At 43.6% G+C, this 19,814-nt stretch overlaps 1 protein-coding gene across 2 annotated transcripts in view; it reads left to right on the top strand.

The window, feature by feature from the left end:
* Positions 1-7: 7 nt before the first annotated feature.
* The window catches only part of ATXN7L1 (ataxin 7-like 1), a 257,762-nt gene continuing 237,955 nt past the window's right edge, over positions 8-19,814 (top strand). Inside the window, exons 1-2 of one of the 2 annotated variants that reach the window (XM_010841444.1) lie at positions 8-146; positions 660-728. In XM_010841444.1, the coding sequence (XP_010839746.1) occupies positions 50-146; positions 660-728 (166 nt within the window). In that variant the 5' untranslated portion in view covers positions 8-49. The remainder of the gene's footprint in view (positions 147-659; positions 729-19,814) is intronic. The other variant, XM_010841452.1, reaches the window with a different exon arrangement.

Here is a 19,814-nt window from a genome sequence, read left to right as displayed (position 1 = left end):
GGCTGCTGCTGCCGAAGGAACAGGGAAAAAGCAACAAGAAGGAAGAGCAATGGCGACACTGGATCGCAAAGTGCCCAGTCCGGAGGCGTTTCTGGGCAAACCCTGGTCCTCCTGGATCGACGCCGCCAAATTACACTGCTCCGACAGTAAGAACCCCACCGCCTCCTCCTCCTTTTATTACCCTGTAACCTTTCCATTCACCTAGAGCCACTGGGAAAAAGTGTGTGTGTGGAGAGAGAGTGGCCCCCGGTGTCCTCCATGCTTCTCCCTCTCTCTAAATAAATACACACAGAGACAGATCATCAGTGCACAGAGAGAGGCCCTGCTGCCAGGGCTGTCTGTCTGTCTGTCTGTGCCCTCTCCCCGTGGCAGCCCGCGGGGTGGGCTTTCACAGCCCCACGGTGTATCCGTTTAAAAGGCTACTCTGTTGCTGCTTGCATAGTTTTTTTTTTTTTTGGTACCTATATGGGCCAGGTAGATGGAAATCCGGACTTGGGAGAAAATGTTGCATTGTCAATTTTTGAAGGATTTTCATATCCAGTATTTATATCGATCTGTTTGCAAATAAACACTCTCCCTTCCCCCCTTGACTTTGCCTCCCCCCCTTTTTTTTTCTTTTTTTCCTTATTTTCTTTTTTCCTTTTCTTTTTCATCTGCAGATGTAGATTTAGAAGAGGCTGGAAAAGAGGGTGGAAAAAGCAGGGAGGTTATGAGGCTTAATAAAGAAGGTAAGTGGAGCTACTGGCATTTTAGTGTTAGCATGTGTGGCAGAATCTTCACAGGATTTCGACTATAATGTGAATTGTTCTGCTCGGTACAGAGTGACTAAGGCTTGTCAAAAATTGAGCACGCCCAGGTGACTCCTGCTTCATGTTAACTTCTTTCAAAGTACAAATGCAACTGGGGGGTAGAGGGGTCGAGACTATTCAAGGCAGAAGTTTCCTGCACTTCAGCTGGAGTCCACATTTGGACCTTCTGATACATATCTGCTATTCGCCTTTGGAGCATTATTGCCAAATGGTGGGGGGTGGAAATCGTTGAAATGAGGAGCAGGGCTCCACTCACAAGCATCCCAGCCTTCCTTGTGGGTAAATACACAACAGTTTAATGAACCCCACGTGGTCAGTCATCCCAGCAGCTACTTCTCCACTAAAAGCCATGGTACATGGCAAACCTTTGCAGCAAGTTACGTTTGGCCCACTTTGCGTTTGGTCACAGATTGTAATGTGGTGAGCAGGGGTATCTGTGTATATAACCTCCAGCCAGTCACCCATCTCTGTTTCCCCAGCGTGGAAATACAGTACCTAAAATGGAACACAGTGAGTAGCTAGGTCATCCCAGACAGAGGCAGGTGAGTGAAGCCACAGGCTGCTGGAACTGGACATCAAACACACATGGTCATCATAAATAAATCATGGCCTATTCATGTTTGCGAGCCTGCCATATGTAACTGTGGCCTATGGGCTTCACATGGAGCAACTCCAGAGACCACTTTCTGTTGAACAAATGATGGGTTCAATTGAGTTGTGATTTACTAACTGATATCTTATAAATGTGTTTGACTGAAACTGGAGGTGGGAGGAAGTGCAGGGGTGCAGAAGAGGTTGGCGGGAAGTGTGGAAAGCGTTCAGCCATAACTAGGCCATGGGAGCCTGGCTCATCCAAAATGAATGGAGGAAAAGGCCATTAGATGCCAAAGGATGGTTTCCCTCATAAAACGCGATGTCACCCTGGTAGGCAGCTGAAACCAGCTTGGAAAGATGGAACTTGTTTTGTGGATCACACCTCAGACAGTTGGTTTTCTGTGCTTAATTGTTTCCTGACCATCTAGTGAGAGGAGAATTTGTGCTTCAGAAAAAAAATGACATGGAGGTTAAAAATGCATGCATATTCAAGGACAGCTCTCTAGCATAATGTTTCTGCTAATTAAGCACTTTGATTGGAAACGAAACCGTATTCTAAAGATGTTTGCCTCTAAATACCTTAGTGTGATCTTGACATGTGTCTTTAGGATGCACAAGGGAATGATGTCAAGTGGCCCTCTTACAAGTGGCAGCTTATTTGTGCTCAGTGTCCATGTGTGTTGGCATTGGAAAGTATCACTGGAAATTGTTTTTCTTCACAGACAAACTCTTGACACCTTTAAAAACTTACGGGACTCAGTTATCAGACCAGTGGCAATGAAGAGGTTTCCAGAAAAGATGAGCTTGTGAAAACCTTTAAAGTTGAATAATGGTCATGGTATAGCCCAGAATTGGCACCTCTTAGGCCTGGTTGATAGATTATGACTATAACACACAAAAATATTCTGCACCCTCCCCCAGGCTTCTATTTCAGAAGACCCTTATTTTCAGATTCTCTTTGCCTCATGAGAAATAGATTCTTTTAAGGGGGGAAAAGAATATAAAGCTCTCCTTTCCTTAGAAGCCACAAGTGGTACATCTTGCTTACATTTGTAAAGATATAAGCTTACATCTTGCTTTCACCTGTAAAGATACAAAGATTTAGCTCCTAATTATGTGCATTTGTATTATGGAACCCCACTTTTCAGTGTAACTGTGCGATTGCTCAGTATACGAAATAGCCATGTATGGGCTGAAATCTCTTTGTTCGTGGGCCTGGTGGAGCAGGCCTAGGTTAGCAGTTTCTGGAGTTCTCCTGGTATGCGCACACAGTTTTCTTCATGGATAGATTGTGTGTATATATATATATACACGAACTGTATCTCTTCTTCCCGTGGTGAGGAGTTTAAAGGTTTAGCTGAGACTTGGTATAGAGATATTTGGTTGCCAAAGTCCCCAGAAACACTGGTTGCTTTCGTCTTGCCATTGGTCTTCTTGCTGGAGTCATTGTGTGGAAAGTCCCAGGTACCTGATTGTGGATGGATCTCTGCAGGACACAACGTGGCCAGGGTGTGACCGTGTTTCTCCGGGTGGTGAGTGTACATAGATGGACCAGGATGTCATCAGTAGTAAGCAGGTCTTGAGACTGTGCTTTAATAGCAATTAATAGGTGAATTTAGGAATTCCAATTAAGAAATGAAGGTACATGATCCAGATTTTGATGTGAATTTTTTTATTGTAAAATAAATATAAAATTTATCATTTTAACCATTTTAAAGTCTTACAATTCAGTGCTACTGAAGTATACTTAGTAAGTATACTAAGTATACTAAGTGTATACTTAGTAAGTATACCAAGTGATATTACCTATAGTCACAGTGTTGTACAACTCTCAACACTATTCATTTCCTGAGCTTTTTCATCATCTCAGCCAGAAACCCTGTCTCCATTATATTAATATAATAATTTCCTATTCCCTCTCCCCTGGGGCTGAACCCTGGAAACTTGTATTCTATTTTCTGTCTCTATGAAGTTGCCTATTCTAGGTACTATATATTTGCAATGTATGACCCTTTGTGTCCATCTTCTTTCACTTAGCATCATATTTTCATGGTTTATTCATGAGGCAGTATGTATCAGAATTTCACTCCTTTTTATGGCGGAATAATATTCCATTGTATGTATATATCATGTTTTGTTTATCATCTGTTAATGGACATTTAGCTTGTTTCCATCTTTTTACTATTGTGAATAATGCTGCTGTGAGCATTGTGATATGATATTTTTTATGGACTAACCTCTGTGGGAAAAGCTAGGCTGGAAAAATGAAAAAAGAATCATTTTATCTTCTGCCTCCATCTGGCCACAGCTTCAGAAGGAAGGAAGGACTTGTAGACTTTTGAACAACCTGACTATTGTAATATAGTTCCTTCTCCATTCCTTGAATCTTTTTCTACTTCAGTACTCCACCTGTATCAGTATGAAATGTTAGCTGAATGATTTGAGATTTCTGTAATAAAGTCTTCGTGTTCATGTTACTGTTTATCCAAAGTTAGCTACAATTATGTCAAGAGGAATTTGACAAATGCTTTTTTTTTTTGGTAAATACTTCTGAACTTTGCCAGATCATCACCTGGGTTCAGAAGGCATAGTTATTTCTGTGCTTGAATGTAGTCATGTGGGGTTATATTGAGGGCAGACTGAAGGGTGAAGGGAGCAGGAGAGAGGGCTTTGAGTCTGCTTTCTAATTCCAGTGTATGACCTTGGGAACCTCACTTTCCTTGTTTGGGCCTGCTCTGTTTCTTGTAAAGTAAGGGAGTGGTTTTAAAATCTCCTCGGTCCTTCTGAGACCTATGAATTTAAGTTCCTTTATTGAATGTACCTACATTTGAGATGCAGTCATACTACACAGACTGTTTAACGGTAGACAATTCACCTGCCAGTGCAGGAGATGTGGGTTCGATTCCTCGGTCAGGAAGATCCCTTGGAGGAGGAAATGGCAACTCACTCCAGGATTCTTGCAACAACAAAAAGCAAGCCTTCACATTAGAAATATCTTAAACTACAAATACTGGACTTCTTTTCTTTTTTTTATAAGCTCTTGGTGCCAAACATCACTGCACCTCGTACACAAGCCTAATTCTCCTGCAAATAGTTTGTGAGTGGTGTGTGGCCTTTAAGACTGAGAAAACTAAGGGTCTGTGACCAAAACCCAGGGTGATGTGTTCCCCATAGTGGAGAGGGGATAGACCTGGATCTGAGGCGCTAAGATTTCCTCAAAAGGAGGGTCCCAGAAACCTGATTAGCTTAATCTGTGAGCTGCCATTATGATAGGAAATTCCAAGGAAGGCCAATTCATCTAGCTAACCTTTTAAAATAATTTTCTTTCTCTAGCTTCATAGATTTATTGGAAGACATTTTTCTAAGCTAATCGGGGGAAACCTTCGTGATTTAGAAAGATGCCTCTCTTTTCTAATTGCCTGACCTGAACTTTTTATTTTTTAAAGAATGTGCATTTATAAGTAAAGACCAGGTGTGTATGGCTCATCAATGTCCTGAACTATACATCAAGTTGTCCAAAAATTTCAGAGATAATAGCAGGGTTGTTGTGAAGGTTAACTGAGACAATACAAAAGAGTTTAGCACATAGTAAGTGCTTAATGAATTTGTGCTTTTCTTATTTTTAGATGTCATTAAGATTATCATCATCATATATTAATGAAGCTAGTTCTAGAAAATTTTATTATTAGAATTAACAAGGATTTTTAACTAACCAGTGATGAATGGAAAAGATATACCCAATCAGAAATTTTATTTCTAGAGTAAACCACGTTATCATAATTTTATAAAGCTGAAGATTTTTTGAAAGCTGATTTCTGTGCTATCCATGCTTTTGATGGAGTACAGTTGATATATAGTCACTGATAAGTTTTATCAAGTGCTAGAAAAAATTACTTTGGCAGTTTGGGACTTATGGCTGAGAAGAGTTTGCAGAGTTCTTTCTGGGGACCAGGATGTTTTAAAAATATTTTTTGTTTTTTTATTATTATTTTTTAAATATTTATACATTTATTTGGCTGCACCAGGTCTTAGTTGCAGCATGTGGGATCTAGTTCCCTGACCAGGGAACGAACCTGGGCCCCCTGCATTGGGAGCTGAGAGTCTTAACCCCTGGACCAGCAGGGAAGTCCCTAAAAAATATTTTTTAAATGATTGATAAGTTGTTTGATCAGTAAGGATAGAAAGTCCTCAGTGGATCACTGTTTGGATCCTTTGGAGGCCTACCTTCGTTACTTCAGGCATGTTTCTGTGCATCAGTGTTGCCAGGTGTTTTGATTTGATGTAGGTAAACTTGTGGAATGCTTCCTTCCCATCTGAAAACTGTTCTGGGGCCAGTAAGATCTTTCTGTGACTGTGAGAGTTTGGTGTTCTGCTAATGCTGGTGGAGTTAGGCTGGAGCACAGGAGGAAGCAGGGAACGTGGGAGTGTGTTCAACTCAAGTTTAAGAATTTTTCAGTTATAGCTGGATGGGGGCAAATTAGAGGAAAGAACTGACCTGATAAGAATGAAGGGTTCTTAGAATCCAAGTCAGGGAAGCTAGCGACAAGTGGTTGAGATTTATGGGAAACTGTGGAATGGTCCCCTTTATCATTATACAGACAACTCTGTTATCTATGCTAATAGGCAATGGGAAGACACCCAGTCCACAGATTACACTGATAAACCTCATTTTCACCATTAATTTCAACTTCTTTCTCCATTAAGCCTACCTTCCTCCCCTTTGGCTAATAAGTGGCAACATTTGTTCACGTTGGCATTTCATTATCATCTCTCTTCTTTTGCCCAGTGCTTGGGATGAAAGGATAGGAGAAGTGGAGTGCCCTCAATGTGATAGGGAGGAAAGATGAAAAGGAGGAGAGGACTTGGAGAATGAATCAACTTCACAGTTTCATCCAGCTGATAGAGAAGGGGGAATGCCACGACCAAGATGGCAAAGCTGAGAGAGGGCATTTTCAATACCATCTAGTTTTGAAAATACTGAGCTTCTAAAATAAGTATCTTTTTATACATACACATATTTCTATGCATTTTAGTTCTGTGGAGAAAGTGTGGCTCTAGCTCCTCCCAAAATAGGAAGTTAGGCAGGTTGGGCACACTTTGAAACACTGCATGTGATCTTGCTGCCTAAGCCCAGTTACCCTGTGCTAGGTTCTCATCATGTCAGTCTACAGGAAGGAATGACACTTTTATAGCTGGAAGATGTAAACTGTTTCTCTCTCTCATTCAAATGTTTCTTATTTTTTTTTCAATAACGTTCACATGTTACATAGTTGAGAAGGATATGCAGTGAAAAAGAAAGTCTTTTACCCTTGTCCTCAGTTGCTTGTGTATCCTTTCCAAGATCCTCTACCTGCATTCAAGTAGATACATGGATAGTTTTTCCTGCCTGCTTTACCCACGTGGCTGATAACATCCTATAAGTACTGCATGGTATCTTGCTATTTCCATGTATCTTAGGTAGTGGTCCACATCAGAGGCAGTTCAGCCTGCCTCTCTCTTTTGTGCCTGCATAGTGGGAAGATGGGGCTTCCCTGGTGACTCAGTGGTAAAGAATTCGCCTGCCCATACAGGAGATGTGGGTTTAATCCCTGGCTTGGGAAGATCCCCTGGAGAAGGAAATGACAACCCACTCCAGTATTCCCTTGTGGCTCAGCTGGTAAAAGAATCTGCCTGCAATGCAGGAGACCTATGTTCGATCCCTGGGTTGGGACGAACCCCTGGAGAAGGGAAATTCTACCCACTCCAGTATTGCCTGGACAATTCCATGGACAGAGGAGCTTGGCGGGCTACTATCCGTGGGGTTGCAAAAGAGTCAGACACGTCTTAGTGACTAAACAACAGCATAGTGGGAGGGTAGTTTAAGCCTCTGGGTGTCTTGCTTAGTTTTTACTTATTGGTTGATTTGTATTGATTTTTGGTTGCATCAGGTCATAGTTGTGGCGCGCAGGACTTCTGTGGGTCGCACGGGATCTTTTCCTAGCAGCACACAGGCTCAGTAGTTGCAGTGAGCGGGCTTCTCTCTAGTTGTGGTGCGTGGCCTGGTATTAATAATTGTGGCATATGGGCTTAGTTGCCCCACAGCATGTAGGATATTCATTCCCTGACTAGGGATCAAACCCACGCTCCCTGCATTAGAAGGTGGATTCTAAACCACTGAACCACCAGGGAAATCCCTTGGTTAGTTTTTAATACCCACTTCTGCTCTCTCAGCCTCCGTCATGCCTTTGAGACCGAGTGACAGTGGCCGACGCTAGGCTAGGCCTGGGAGGACAGCCATGAACGGGCACGAGCCCCTCCCTCATGATGTTCCCATCCTAGCAGCCAAGGCAAATGTTGAAAAAGTCATGGTAACCATGATGAGTGCTCAGGGGAAATTGGGGTACCATTGGAAAACATGATAGGGGGCCTAATTTAGGTTTGGGGCTCAGGGTATGTATTCCTGAGGAAATGTTATTTATGCTAAAACCTGGAGAATGAATATGCAGAGCTGGGCGGGACAGATTTAAAGGAAACAATGTGTGTGCAGGCCCAAAGTGTGAAAGAATATGGAATGTTCTAGAAACTAAAAAGTCTGTCACTTGGATGATGATAGCGAAGCAGAGAGTGGTACAGTTTCTCAGCAGGGACTCTACTTCTTTGTGGTAGAGCGCTGTCCTGGGATGTTGTTGGATGTTTAGCAGCATCCTCAGCCTCTAACCCTGGATTCCAGTGGAACCTCCCCTTCCCCTGAGTTGAAAAAGCCAAAAATGTCTCCAGACATGGCCAAAGATCCCAGGAGTGGGCTGGGATGGTACCAAATCACCCTGATAAGAGAACCACTGGTGTAATGTGAGGCTGGAAAGGTAAGAACACAAGAGAAACAGACTCAGCAATGTTCTGCTACTATCTGTCCATGTCTTAGGCCCAAGTTCCCTGTGAGGCAGGCTTACTGAATCCTCAGCAGGCAGGTGTGGAGCTGTGACTGTTGCCCGCAGGGGGCTACATTTGGAAGCATCTAAATGGAGAAGACTCCACCCCTCACAGAGCTTTCCTCCAAATTTCCAAGATGACCCCTCCGAAACTTCATGTCCATAGTAAATGGTTATAGTGCTGAGATTCAGGTTCGGCTCAGCCTTCCCTCACTGTGGGTGAAAGAGACCCCAAGCCACCGATTCTAATAATAATGGCACTTACTGTATGGGGGCCCCTGATGTCAAAAGCAGCATGGTGAAGCATTAAGGATTTCAGTTTATATTTAAAGTCAGGCTGGAAATACAACTGGCGTTCTGTGCAGTTGATTACCCCTGGGATTTGTCTGAAATGGGGATGCACATGATGGAGAGCAGAGCTGCTGGCTTCAAGATTTCCATGTTAAGGATTAGAAAATAGGGAAAGCAGAGGAGGATCTGATTCCTTAGGGTTCTGGCCCACGTGCCAAGTGGTCTGCGGTGTTATTTAGGACTAGAAGGCCATGTTCACTCAAGCCAGTGGCTTATAGGGGCCTGCTGTTTCCACTCCAGAAGTGGTTTAAGAAAGTTAGACAAATTTGGGTTTTGCCTGGTTTTCTGTGTATATTGTGTTTATATCCTTCAGGCTAACCTTTCATTCATGACGTTTTGTTTCATTCATGACATCCTTTGGAAGTAGACATAAAATGATAGCAGCAGACACACCAAGACCCTGTCCTCATCAACATCTTTTTACCCAAGGACCACAACCCCTGAGGTAGCCCAGTGTTCACATCTGGAAACTCGGATCATTTAGTGACTGCCCCAGAAGTGACATCACCAAGGTGGTGATGTAGGTCGTTCCCAACTTTACCCCTTCTCTCAAGAACAGCTACCAGCTGTTTGTGGACACAGAACCACTGAGAAAATCCTAGGACGTGGAAGTGAGGCTGGAGCACACCCCTGTGCCAGAGAGCACGACAGATGACTTCAGAAAGGTCAGAGGAACTGCCCACAACTGTATGCCCCTCCCCCAGGCCGGCAGCACCTTGAGGAGAAGCTGCCCCTCTCCTTGCAGAGGGCTAGAGGGGCATCTACCTTCTCCAGTGTTGTTGGTCACTCCTTGGGAGCCCCTACACCTGTCTTGCCTCATGGGGACCATGGGAGAATCTCCAGGGCTTGACCACTGGGAATCTAATCACGCCTGCAGTAATTGAAGGTAGCCATAATGGAAAGGGAGAGGGTTGACCTTTTTCCAAACTGTAGAAACTGAATGTCAAGGGCTGACTTCCTTGTGTGTCTCTCTCTCCTAAAATTCTTGGAACGATGTTGTGCCGAGGATGGGCTCCCAGCTAATGCTGGTTGGCTGGCTTTCTTACTCTTTCCCATGGCAGAGCTCAGATTGGCTGCATCAGCCAAATGGACCTGGGTTTGGACCCAGAGGCACTTGAACTAATGATGGGCGTCTAGGGAAGTGCTTCCTGCAAGGGAGCTGAGGCCGAGCGCCGTTAGTGTTCCGGTGTTAGTCTTGGCTGTGCAGTTGCCGCTGAGTCAAGCTGGAATTCACTGTGGGGAAAGCTTTTGTTTGTGTATGGATGCTTTATCCTTGTACCTGTGGTTTCATAACAGAATTCTGCTTGCCAATTTTAGGGATCGGGTGCTTAAAGAAAAAAGTAAACCAAGTAAATACTCTCTAGGGCAGGACAGAGTAACACCAGGAAAAGATAAAAGTGACTCACTGACAGGCTCTTTGAACATAGAAGCAGTTATCAGCAAACCTGCTCTGCGAAGCTGATTGTGATTCTCTGAATATGAACAGTCCAAGGACACCTTCTGCTGGGGGGCGGTGAGAGTGGAGGAGCTCTGTGACCCTGCCTCAATGCTCCAGTAGGTCATGGAGTCCCAGGTTGGGGGTGGGGAGACAGGACATCCAAACTGGTGACACCAACCAGGGTATGGAAGATGGTTGAGACACGTGCTTAGTTTGGTCGTGTCAGGCCAAGGTGGTGTCTAGTTCTGTTTAAGAGCATAGTGGCCACAAAAGGACAAATACTGTATGATTCCACTTATGCAGGGTTCCTAAAAGAATTAAATTCATTGAGAACAAGAGTAGAGAACGTTGAGAACAAGGTTACCAGGGGCTAGGGAGGGGGAATTCTCTACTGAGAATCTGTGTTTAATGGGTATACAGTTCCAGGTGGGAAAAATGAAGACGTTTTGATAGATTGATGGTGGTGACAGTGAACCAAACACTTAAAAATGGCTAAAATGATAAAATTTTAGGTATATTTTATTGCAAATATACATTATGATGTTGCAGACTCAGAAGCTTCATGGAGCATTATTTAAATTTGGACCTAGCCACTTACAAGCTGTGTAGTAAGATAACTTTTCTGAGCCTCAGTTTCATTCTTTTCAGAATAGGAATAATACCAGCTCTTAGGGTTGATGTGAAAATACATAAAGTACTATCTGGCATACATTAGGTACTCAGTAATATAAGCTTTTGTAATGATGGTTGTCATTTTTACCAGACACTTGGGTCCTTTTCCTTGTCTTATATGAGCTGCCACTTCCAAGGGGCAGATAGCATCCTTTCTGCTCCAGGAGTGTGCCTGGGCATCTTTAGTCAATATTTTATCCCTGGTGCTTTAAGGCTGCCAGGAATAAACACAAGAGGAGTTGGACCCATGTTCCTGGCTGTGAGTTTTCAAGGCTGAGTCAGTTTCAGTTTTCCAGTGTGGCCATTTCGGGGACCCTGTGTTGAAACCACCTAGGTACTTAACTTAGCATCCCAGGTTGCAGTGACACTGAATCAGAAGCACTCGGCCTAGAGCACAGGAGTGTGCATTTTAACAAGCTTCCCCGGTGGCTCTGTTATTTACTGAACTTCGGTTACAGGAAGTAGCTCTTGACCCTGCCCACCTTGAGAATCCTTTGTGAAACTCTTAAAAATCTGAGACCAGGACCACTCCCAGACACTTGGTTTCCATAGGCTCAGTTTAAGGGATTCTGGGGAGCTGCTTACATGTTTTAAAAATTGATGATGATGCGTATGTGTTTTTAAAAGTAACAATCCTAGCTTCCATTTACTGGTTATTGAGTAGATACCAGACATAGAACTAAATGTGCATTTTTCTCATATAATCTTCCTGACATTCTATGAGACAATTCCTGTTATCAGTCTCGTGTTAGAGATTAGGATTCAGGCTCAGAGACATTAAGTGATTTACCCAAGGTGATACAGTGAGGAGGAAGAGCTGGGATTTGAACTGAGAGGCAGGATGATTCCAGAGACATCCTGGAATTTTTGTCTGCACCATATGCCATGTGATGTCTGTTCCTTGACCAGGAATCAAGCCTGTATCCCCTGCCTTGGAAGCATAGAGTCTTAACCGCTGGACCACCAGGGAAGGCCCCCGGAGATAGTACTCTTAAGTACTGTGTCCTGATGTTGCTCTAGGAGTAGGGCTTGAACTAAGGTGAGGCCAGCGAGGCATCCAGGACACACATTTACAGATGCTCACACAGGCTCCTGCAAGTGCAGAGCGAGGGCCTCCTTAAATGTTGCAGCCTGAGCACCTCACTTGCCTCACCCTAGTACCATCCCTGCCTCACTCTAGTACCAGCCCTGCCTCAAAACGCATGATCTTTAAACAAAATGGTTATGTTTTTCTTCCCCGTCATGTGTGTGAGCCAGTGGCCTGCTGATAGGGCCCCAGGTCCTCCCCTCAGTGAAATGCTTTTTCATCCCAAAACCCCAGCTCTGGGGCCTCTGTGGTCAGAGCCCTGGCTTCGGGGATATCTCAGGAGCTGACTCAAACTGTTCCTTTTTGGGAGAAGGTGTTAGCAAAGATGGTTGCCAAGCAACTCCAGGGGCATCTATCTACAGGGATGATTTCTCTCTTTTTTTCCTCCTTTTGAACATTTTCTCGGCCGCTTTTCAGTTTCTCTCTTGACGTTGGGATTGTTAGTAATTTCATGAAGGGTGCGCTCCTTTGGATGATGGAATGGAGACTCCTTTTCACTGCCCGCCAGTTAGAGGTGTCCTTTTGATGGGCAGTGCACCTGCTAAGTGGGTGTGAAAGACCTTTGCCTTCTTCAGCTATAGAGACACCCTAGTTGTGACTGGCTGAGGGGCAGTGACAAAGAGGAGTCTGTGACTGGAGTGGCCGAGAGAGACACAGAATGCATCTCCCATATGCAGGCAGGGCCACGTGGTGATGTTCAGGTCCATGATTCTGGCTTTCAGCTACTCCCCGTTAACTAGGGCATTTTGCATTTGGTACGTGGGGGCCTGGCTGATCCTAGAGGGAACTGGAGTTTCTCTCTCTCAGTGGTTTTACATGTGTTTCCCCTTTAGCACTGTCCCTCCTACTCAGTTCCCTCATCAGTGTGGGGTTTCAAGTGACCTTTCATGGGCCCCAGTCACTTGGTCTGCTGGCCAGTGTTTCGATCCTCCCAGAGAGGCCAAGAGCTTGTGGGCTGGAGGACCTTTCCCACATGACAGAATCTGCTGCAGACTGTCAGGAAGAAAGGGAAATGTTGGGAAAGTGAAACAAGGCACGTTTGGGTGAGGCTGGCTCCGTTCTTCCCACCGCAGCGTCAGCCTGGTGAGCCCTGTCTTTAGACTCCAGGCTTCTGTTCTTTGGCACTACACCCTTGACCTTGACCGTTGTGTCCGTCCTCGCCATCTTTTGCAGAAGCAGGGCAAATGGACTCAAGAGAGCCCTGCCACTTTCAGAGGCTCAGACCAAACAGTTACTGGCAGAAGACCTTTAAAAAGAGAGCTGGCTCTGTTTTGTGCAAATCCAATATAGAATAATCCAGCCTTAGACTGGGAGGCTGTTTGCTTTCCAAATGAGATTATTAGGGATTTCATTAGATAATAGACTGCCCTCAAGCTTTTGGGACACCTTATTTTCTTTCCCAAAGTTTTGGTGATGCCCACTTTTGCATCTGTCCTGCTGGCCCCCCTTCCTGGCTTTCCCCTCCCTCCAGGGTTTGCTCTGTGGGAGCCCGCCCTGCTCCTTGCTCACCCCTCTGGTGTGCTGTATTGGACAGCCCCTCACGGATGTTCTCACTGCACTCCCAATCCCCCTAGACACAGTGCAACTGCAGAGCTTTCTTTGTATCTTCCCCTAGCCACTGTCTTGAGAAAGACCCTCCCTCCCTTCCTCTCACCCTCCTGCTGTCTCTGTAGGAGCAGTCCTCTACCCCTCTCCATTCCCTCCACTCACTCTGCCCCCACCCCAGGCAAGCCTCAGTTTTTATAATAGCTGCTTAATTGGCCTCCCTGTCTCCATCTTCCCAGCATACCAATTCAAAATTAATCTCCCGAAAAGTCACATTTTATCAGGTTGTTCCTGGAGTGAAAACCTATCATCACTTCCCCCATCGACTGCAGTTAATGCAGTGTTCTGGGTCCCCTGTGCCTCAGTCCCTTCAAATCCTGACAGGTGGTTTGCCCCTTACCAGCCCCGTTCCTTCCTCGTGCTCATCTTTGGTCTTTGCCTCCCTTTCCTGCTGCAGGGACCAGGCCTCATTCCTTCTGCAGAAGCTTCCCCAGCCTCACAGGCTGTGCTGCCTGCCCTGCTTCTGAATACCATGCTGCTGGCCATAGCCATCATGCACTTCCGCCCCTCCATCTTACACTTTGTGGCCATTCTGTTGCTCACCTGATAATATTATTTTCACAACTGCATTCATTATAATCTGGTGGATTTGGGGGTGAGGGAGAAGGAACACATCTTCCCTTTTTCTTCCCTGAGTTGTTTTCAGCTTAGTGCTACAATTCAGCTAGACATCCAGTTTGGTTTTCAAGTATGTGTCTTGATAGACCTGCATTTTCATTTCTTTTCTTTCTTTTTTTTTTTTTTTAAACGTGGTAAAATACAAATAACATAAATTTTATCAGTTTAATCATTTTTAAGGGTACAATTCCCTGATAGCTCAGTTGGTAAAGAATCCACTGGCATTGCAGGAGACCCGGTTCGATTCCTGGGTTGGGAAGATCCCCTGGAGAAGGGAATGGCTACTCACTCCAGTATTCTGGCCTGGAGAATTCCATGGACTGTATTGTCCATGGGGTCACAAAGAGTCGGACACAACTGAGTGACTTTCACTTTCACAACTGAGGAGTGTTAAGTACATTTGCATTGTCCTGCAACTAATCCCCCAAACTTTTGTCATCTCATAAAACTGAAGTTCTATATCCTTTAAACAACTCTACATTTATACTTTCCTCTTTAGAAGCAGTCTGGAGATGATCTGTGAGTCTCTTTGATTTAGCACCTGATTTTTTGACATTGTTACAATTCTGAGAGCTAGCAAGCCTCCTGAAGATTCTGCTCAGGTGGCTCTTTGGAGCCACATGGCAAAAAGGCTCAGCTCAGCATAGGGCGTTGCAGCCTCAGGATCCTCCATGGGGTCCTGCGTCCGTGGTGCAATTCACTGGAAGTGTGCTATGGTTTGGCTCATAGGCACCTTTAAGTAGCATGAAGTTTCTTGGTTCAGATTTGGTGGTAAACCCCACCACTTGCACCCTTGTTTCTTTTTTACCCCACCATCTTTATGTTACAGTTAAAAATTTTCACATGTATGAAAAAAGTTGAAATAATAGCACTATGGGCATTCACATATGCATCCCTTAGAATTAAAAAAATCAGTTCACATTTAATCTGATTTTTTGTAAAGATATGTATATATATATTTCTGTACTCTTTGGAAATCAGTTGTTGACATCATGACACTTCACCTCTAAATATTTATCATCTTGACACATTGGATTGTGTAACCTTGAGCTACTTAAGTTCTCAGAGCCTCATCTTATATAAATATGTATGTGTGTTCTCGCTGAACCATTTGGAAGTAAGTTGCAGACAGCCTGACATTTCATCCTAAATACTTCAGCTTGTGTCTCCTAAGGGCTTCCCAGGTGGCACTAGTGGTAAAGAACCTCCCTGCCCATGCAGGAAACGTAATGAGATGCGGGTTCGATCCCTGGGTCTGGAAGATCCCCTGGAGGAGGGCATGGCAACCCACTCCAGGATTCTTGCCTGGAGAACCCTATCGACAGAGGAGCCTGGTGGGCTACAGTCCATGGGGTCGCAGAGTCAGACACGACTGAAGCACGCATGCATGTATCTCCTGAAAATAAAAGCATTCTCTGACATAATCATAATACCAGAATCACATTTAGAAAACTAGTGTTGATCCCCTAATAGAATCTACTATTTGGTTTGTATTCAAATTTCTGCTATTGTCCCCCTGGTAAAAAAAAAAAAGTTTATAGTTGCTTTATTTCTGAATATATTTTTAAAATATATATCCAGGATCCTATCAAGGTTCATGAATTACATTTGGTTTTGATGCCTCTTTAGTCAGTTTAAATCTAGGGCGGTACCCCCACCATGGATGTACGTGTATATATGTATAGATAGATATATATATATGCATATGTGTGTATTTCTGTGTATATGTATGTGTGTGTGTGTGTGTGTGTATATATATATTGCTGTTTAAATTGCTTCCCATTTTTATCTGTCTGATCACTTCCTCATGGTCTCATTTACCTTCTTTTTCTATGATCTGGTTACCCTACATACCAGAAGTTAGAGCTAAAGTCTCAGATTTAGGCTCAACATTTTGGCAAAAATATGTCCAGGTAATTCTAAGTGCTTCATTGAACATTTCAGCAGGGATCCATGATGTCAGGTGTCCCATTATTAGATATTGATCACTTGGAAATGTGGTGACCACCTCTCTTTATTGCAAAGATATGTTTTCTATCTACAGTCAGCATGCCATTCTGTGGGTGATGCTTTGGCACCAACTGAGAACCCTGTTCCCCATAAAGAAATTTCTTAGAACCATCTTGGCCCCCACTGATGATCCTTGCTGGATCAGTTGTTTCTTGGGGAGTTGTGGAGTGGTCATTTTCAAATTCCATCGTTCTGGGAATTCCCTGATGGTCCAGTGGTTAGAACTCCATACTTCTGTGGCCAAGGGTGTGGGTTCAGTCACTGGTCTGGGAACCGGGAACCGAGATCCTGTCAGCCACATGATGCGGCCAAAAAAATAAATTTTGTTGTTCTGATCTACATTTACTGGCTGACATTCATATATAAAGAAGAGCTCTTTCTCATTAGTAGAGATGAACTATTAAGTTCCTTCTAAAAAGGCAGAGTTACATTCTCCCCTCTAATTACCAATTTTCAGAGTAAGAAGTTGAACACCCATGGTTTGAGCTAGGAAGGAGCAAGGGCAAGAACTGGGCATGTTTCAGTAAGATGCACGTATAGTATGAAAAAACCCATAATCAATGGGAAATTCTAGATATATAGAGCGAGCTTTGTATGCAAAGCTCAGAAGTAAAGTGTGACCACATCTTGGTAGAGTATGAGTTTAAAAACATTGAGAAACATTTTCCCACACACTCAAGTGATCCTCTTCTTTAATTTGGGGAAGGAAGAGGATAATTGCATTTAAAATAATCCCTCTCCTACCTTCCAGCAGGAGTCCAGCATTTAGCCTGGGATCGGTGAACTGCTGAAGTTAATTGTGTGATGCTCCTCAGGTTCTGTATCTAAAACAGTGCTTCCTATAGCACCTATTCCCTTGAAAGTGACCAACCACCCAGGCACGTGGGTGGGGGCGGGGGTGGGGGGAGGCATGCAGAATGCACAGGTGCACTAGCCCTGGCCCCTGACCTCCAGGAATTCAGGACTGAAATGTGGAATTGATTCACTTTGTGAATGTGGCTTGAATGCGTGGAGGCCAGGGAAGGAAGAGGGTTTATCAGTCTGCGGCCTACACGACCTTTGACTTGGGGACAGAGACTCTCTGGTTTGTGTGTCTATCTAGAGCACAGGTAAGGATGTGTAATTTGAGGCCAGTTAGTGTTTGAGGAATGAGTGAGTGAATGACTGAGTGCTTCATCACAGATGGCTAGAATGGCTAGACCTAGTGAGGGCTGTGAGCTCCTCCAGAAAGTCATTTTTAGAAAAAGGAGTTAGGATGAATCCTGTATCTGCCTTTAACACTGAAGAGAAACAGTTTGTAATGTATTCCAATGGCACACCTACATGGTACCCTGTACAATTCCATGTTTTTTTTATGGCATTTCAAGGAAACAGGTGCCTTTTTTGTTTGGTAATGTTTGTGTATGTGTTGCTATTCATTGTGCTGGGAGTAGGGTCAATCTCTCTTTCTCTGTTAGGTCTCACTGCTCTGGAAGTTAATCAGGAAATTCTTTTCTATCACAATCAACGTTGTGCTAGTAAATGCTTAACGGCTCGCTCTCTAAACAAACTTGCACGTGTACATGTATAGGTTTATTATACATTTTACTGATAAAAGGGTGTTTAGCATACAGTTTAAAAATCATACAATATTTAATACTCTTTACGGTAAATTTCATATCATCAGTTGATTCTCACAGAATGCTTTTGTTGATTTTTGCCAAAATCTTATTCCCCTGGCCAACCTAAGTTTGAAATTGACAGCAAGTGTTGATCTGATGTAAGTGCTGGTTGATATTTTCATTTAAGTCAGTGAGGAAGATGAAAGCGAAAGAACAAAGATGTACATGGGAACTTTGCTCGATCTTTGGTGACAACAGCGACTTCCTTGCTAAATTGGATGATAGTTCTCAAGTACCAAGAGAATATGGTTTGATTTTTGTGTGCTTTTCAAATACAGCTATTGACATGATATACTTTTTCTCTCTCTCTTTTTTATTAAAGTATATATAGTTGATTTACAGTGTTGTGTTAATTACTGTTCTACAGCAAAGTAACTCAGTTATACACACATATATATGTGTGTGTATATATATATTCTTTTTCATATTCTTTTCCATTTTGGTTTATCATGTGCTATACAGTAGGACGTTGTTTATTCTGTATACCAGTTTTGCATCTGCTAATCTCGGACTCCCAATTCATCCCTCTCTCACCCCTTCCCTCTTGGCAGCCTCCAGCATATTCTTTATCAACATGATATACTTTTAAATTTGCATCTCTAAAGTTTTCTGCATCACCTTCTTAAAACTAGGTAATCAAATAAAACCCTGATTTGTAGCATTTGATGGTGTCTCATATCACCGCATTTCACATCAGTGCGTTATCACTGAACTGAGTTGGGAAGAGGTGCACATTAGAGCCCTTATATAGGATTTCTTCTGTGCAGATACAGTAAATGTAAATAAAGAGCAGCAGTTAGCAAACTATGGTCCATCAGTGAAACCCTTGTCACCTGTCTTTGTAAATAAAGTTTTATCAGAGCACAGCCATGTTCATTCATTCATCTATTGTCTCAGGTTACTTTTGCACTCACGACCGTGGTTGAGTGAGATGGCTGAGAAGGAGACCCTCAGAACCTAAAATATTTACTACTTGGACCTTTTTGCAAAAAGTTCTCCACCTCTGCCCAAAGCATGGATAATAGTAAAATGTAACAAGATAAATAGAAGTGGTTTGTTTTGAGTATTTATTCTCTTTTTAAAAATAGCACATTTAATTTTAGCTTAGTTAATTTTTAATAATTTCTTAATTGGCTCACCAAATTCCTGAAGATTTAATAATTTGCTTTTACCAGCCTGTATAGGCCAGTCCCAGCTCACTGTTGAAACACTTTGAGAGTTTCAGCTTATAGGGTCAAAAAATGAAGCTCTGACTATTAGGAAGAAGCAGCTGACAACACCAGACTGGAGGGGGAACCACGATGAGAAGGATTGTAACTACTTGAAGTTGTGGTCTCATTGTCCACAGAAATCAGAAGAAAGCATTTTTGAGGTTAGTTTTCATATATTGTTCTTGTCTTTCCCTCTTAGGGTTTGGGGTTTGTTTTGTTTTCTCAAATGAATTTTCTTCAGGGTTAATTTAAAAATTCAATACAGCTTGCGTTTCTGACCAAATTTTGCGTGCATCTGTCTAGAGTACACTTGGGCCCTGACAGGCGCCCGGCACCTTTCAGTACTCCCCCAGATGTTCTGTGTCCGGAGAAAGGAGGACTTCTCTTGTTGGCTGTGAGCAAGAGGCGAGGTGGTCCCGCCAGTTGCCTTGTGCAGGGGTTTTCCTTGCCATCGCTTCCTGCTGGGTGCCTTTGAATGGGTTACAGATGGTTAGGAAAAAGACTTCTTGGCACAGTGAGAGGACCAGTCTCCAGTGCTTTGTGGGGAAGGATTTATAACAGGATGGTAGTTGATGCCGACCCAGAATGGGCCTGGCTGCCCAGCCTTCTTAGAGAAATCAGCTGCCTATGGGTGGAGGGAAGGGCAGGGAAAAAGGGATGTCTCCATTCATGTGGCACCTTTCATCCAGGGTGGTCTTAGCTGGCCAAGGGGCCAAAGGTGTTAGGCCTCTGTGGAGGTGGTGTACCTGGAGATTAAGTACTGGGGTCACGTTCTTGGTGTGTCAGGCTCTTATGGGAAGTATCAATATAGCAAATCCTCAAATCTTTTAAAAGTGAGGTAAAGACAGAT

This window comes from Bison bison, unplaced genomic scaffold, assembly GCF_000754665.1.
Source record: "Bison bison bison isolate TAMUID 2011002044 unplaced genomic scaffold, Bison_UMD1.0 scf7180017864162, whole genome shotgun sequence".
NCBI lineage: Eukaryota > Metazoa > Chordata > Mammalia > Artiodactyla > Bovidae > Bison > Bison bison.
The sequence above is the reverse complement of the archived record's forward strand: the minus strand, read 5'-3'. Positions and strand labels throughout refer to the sequence as shown.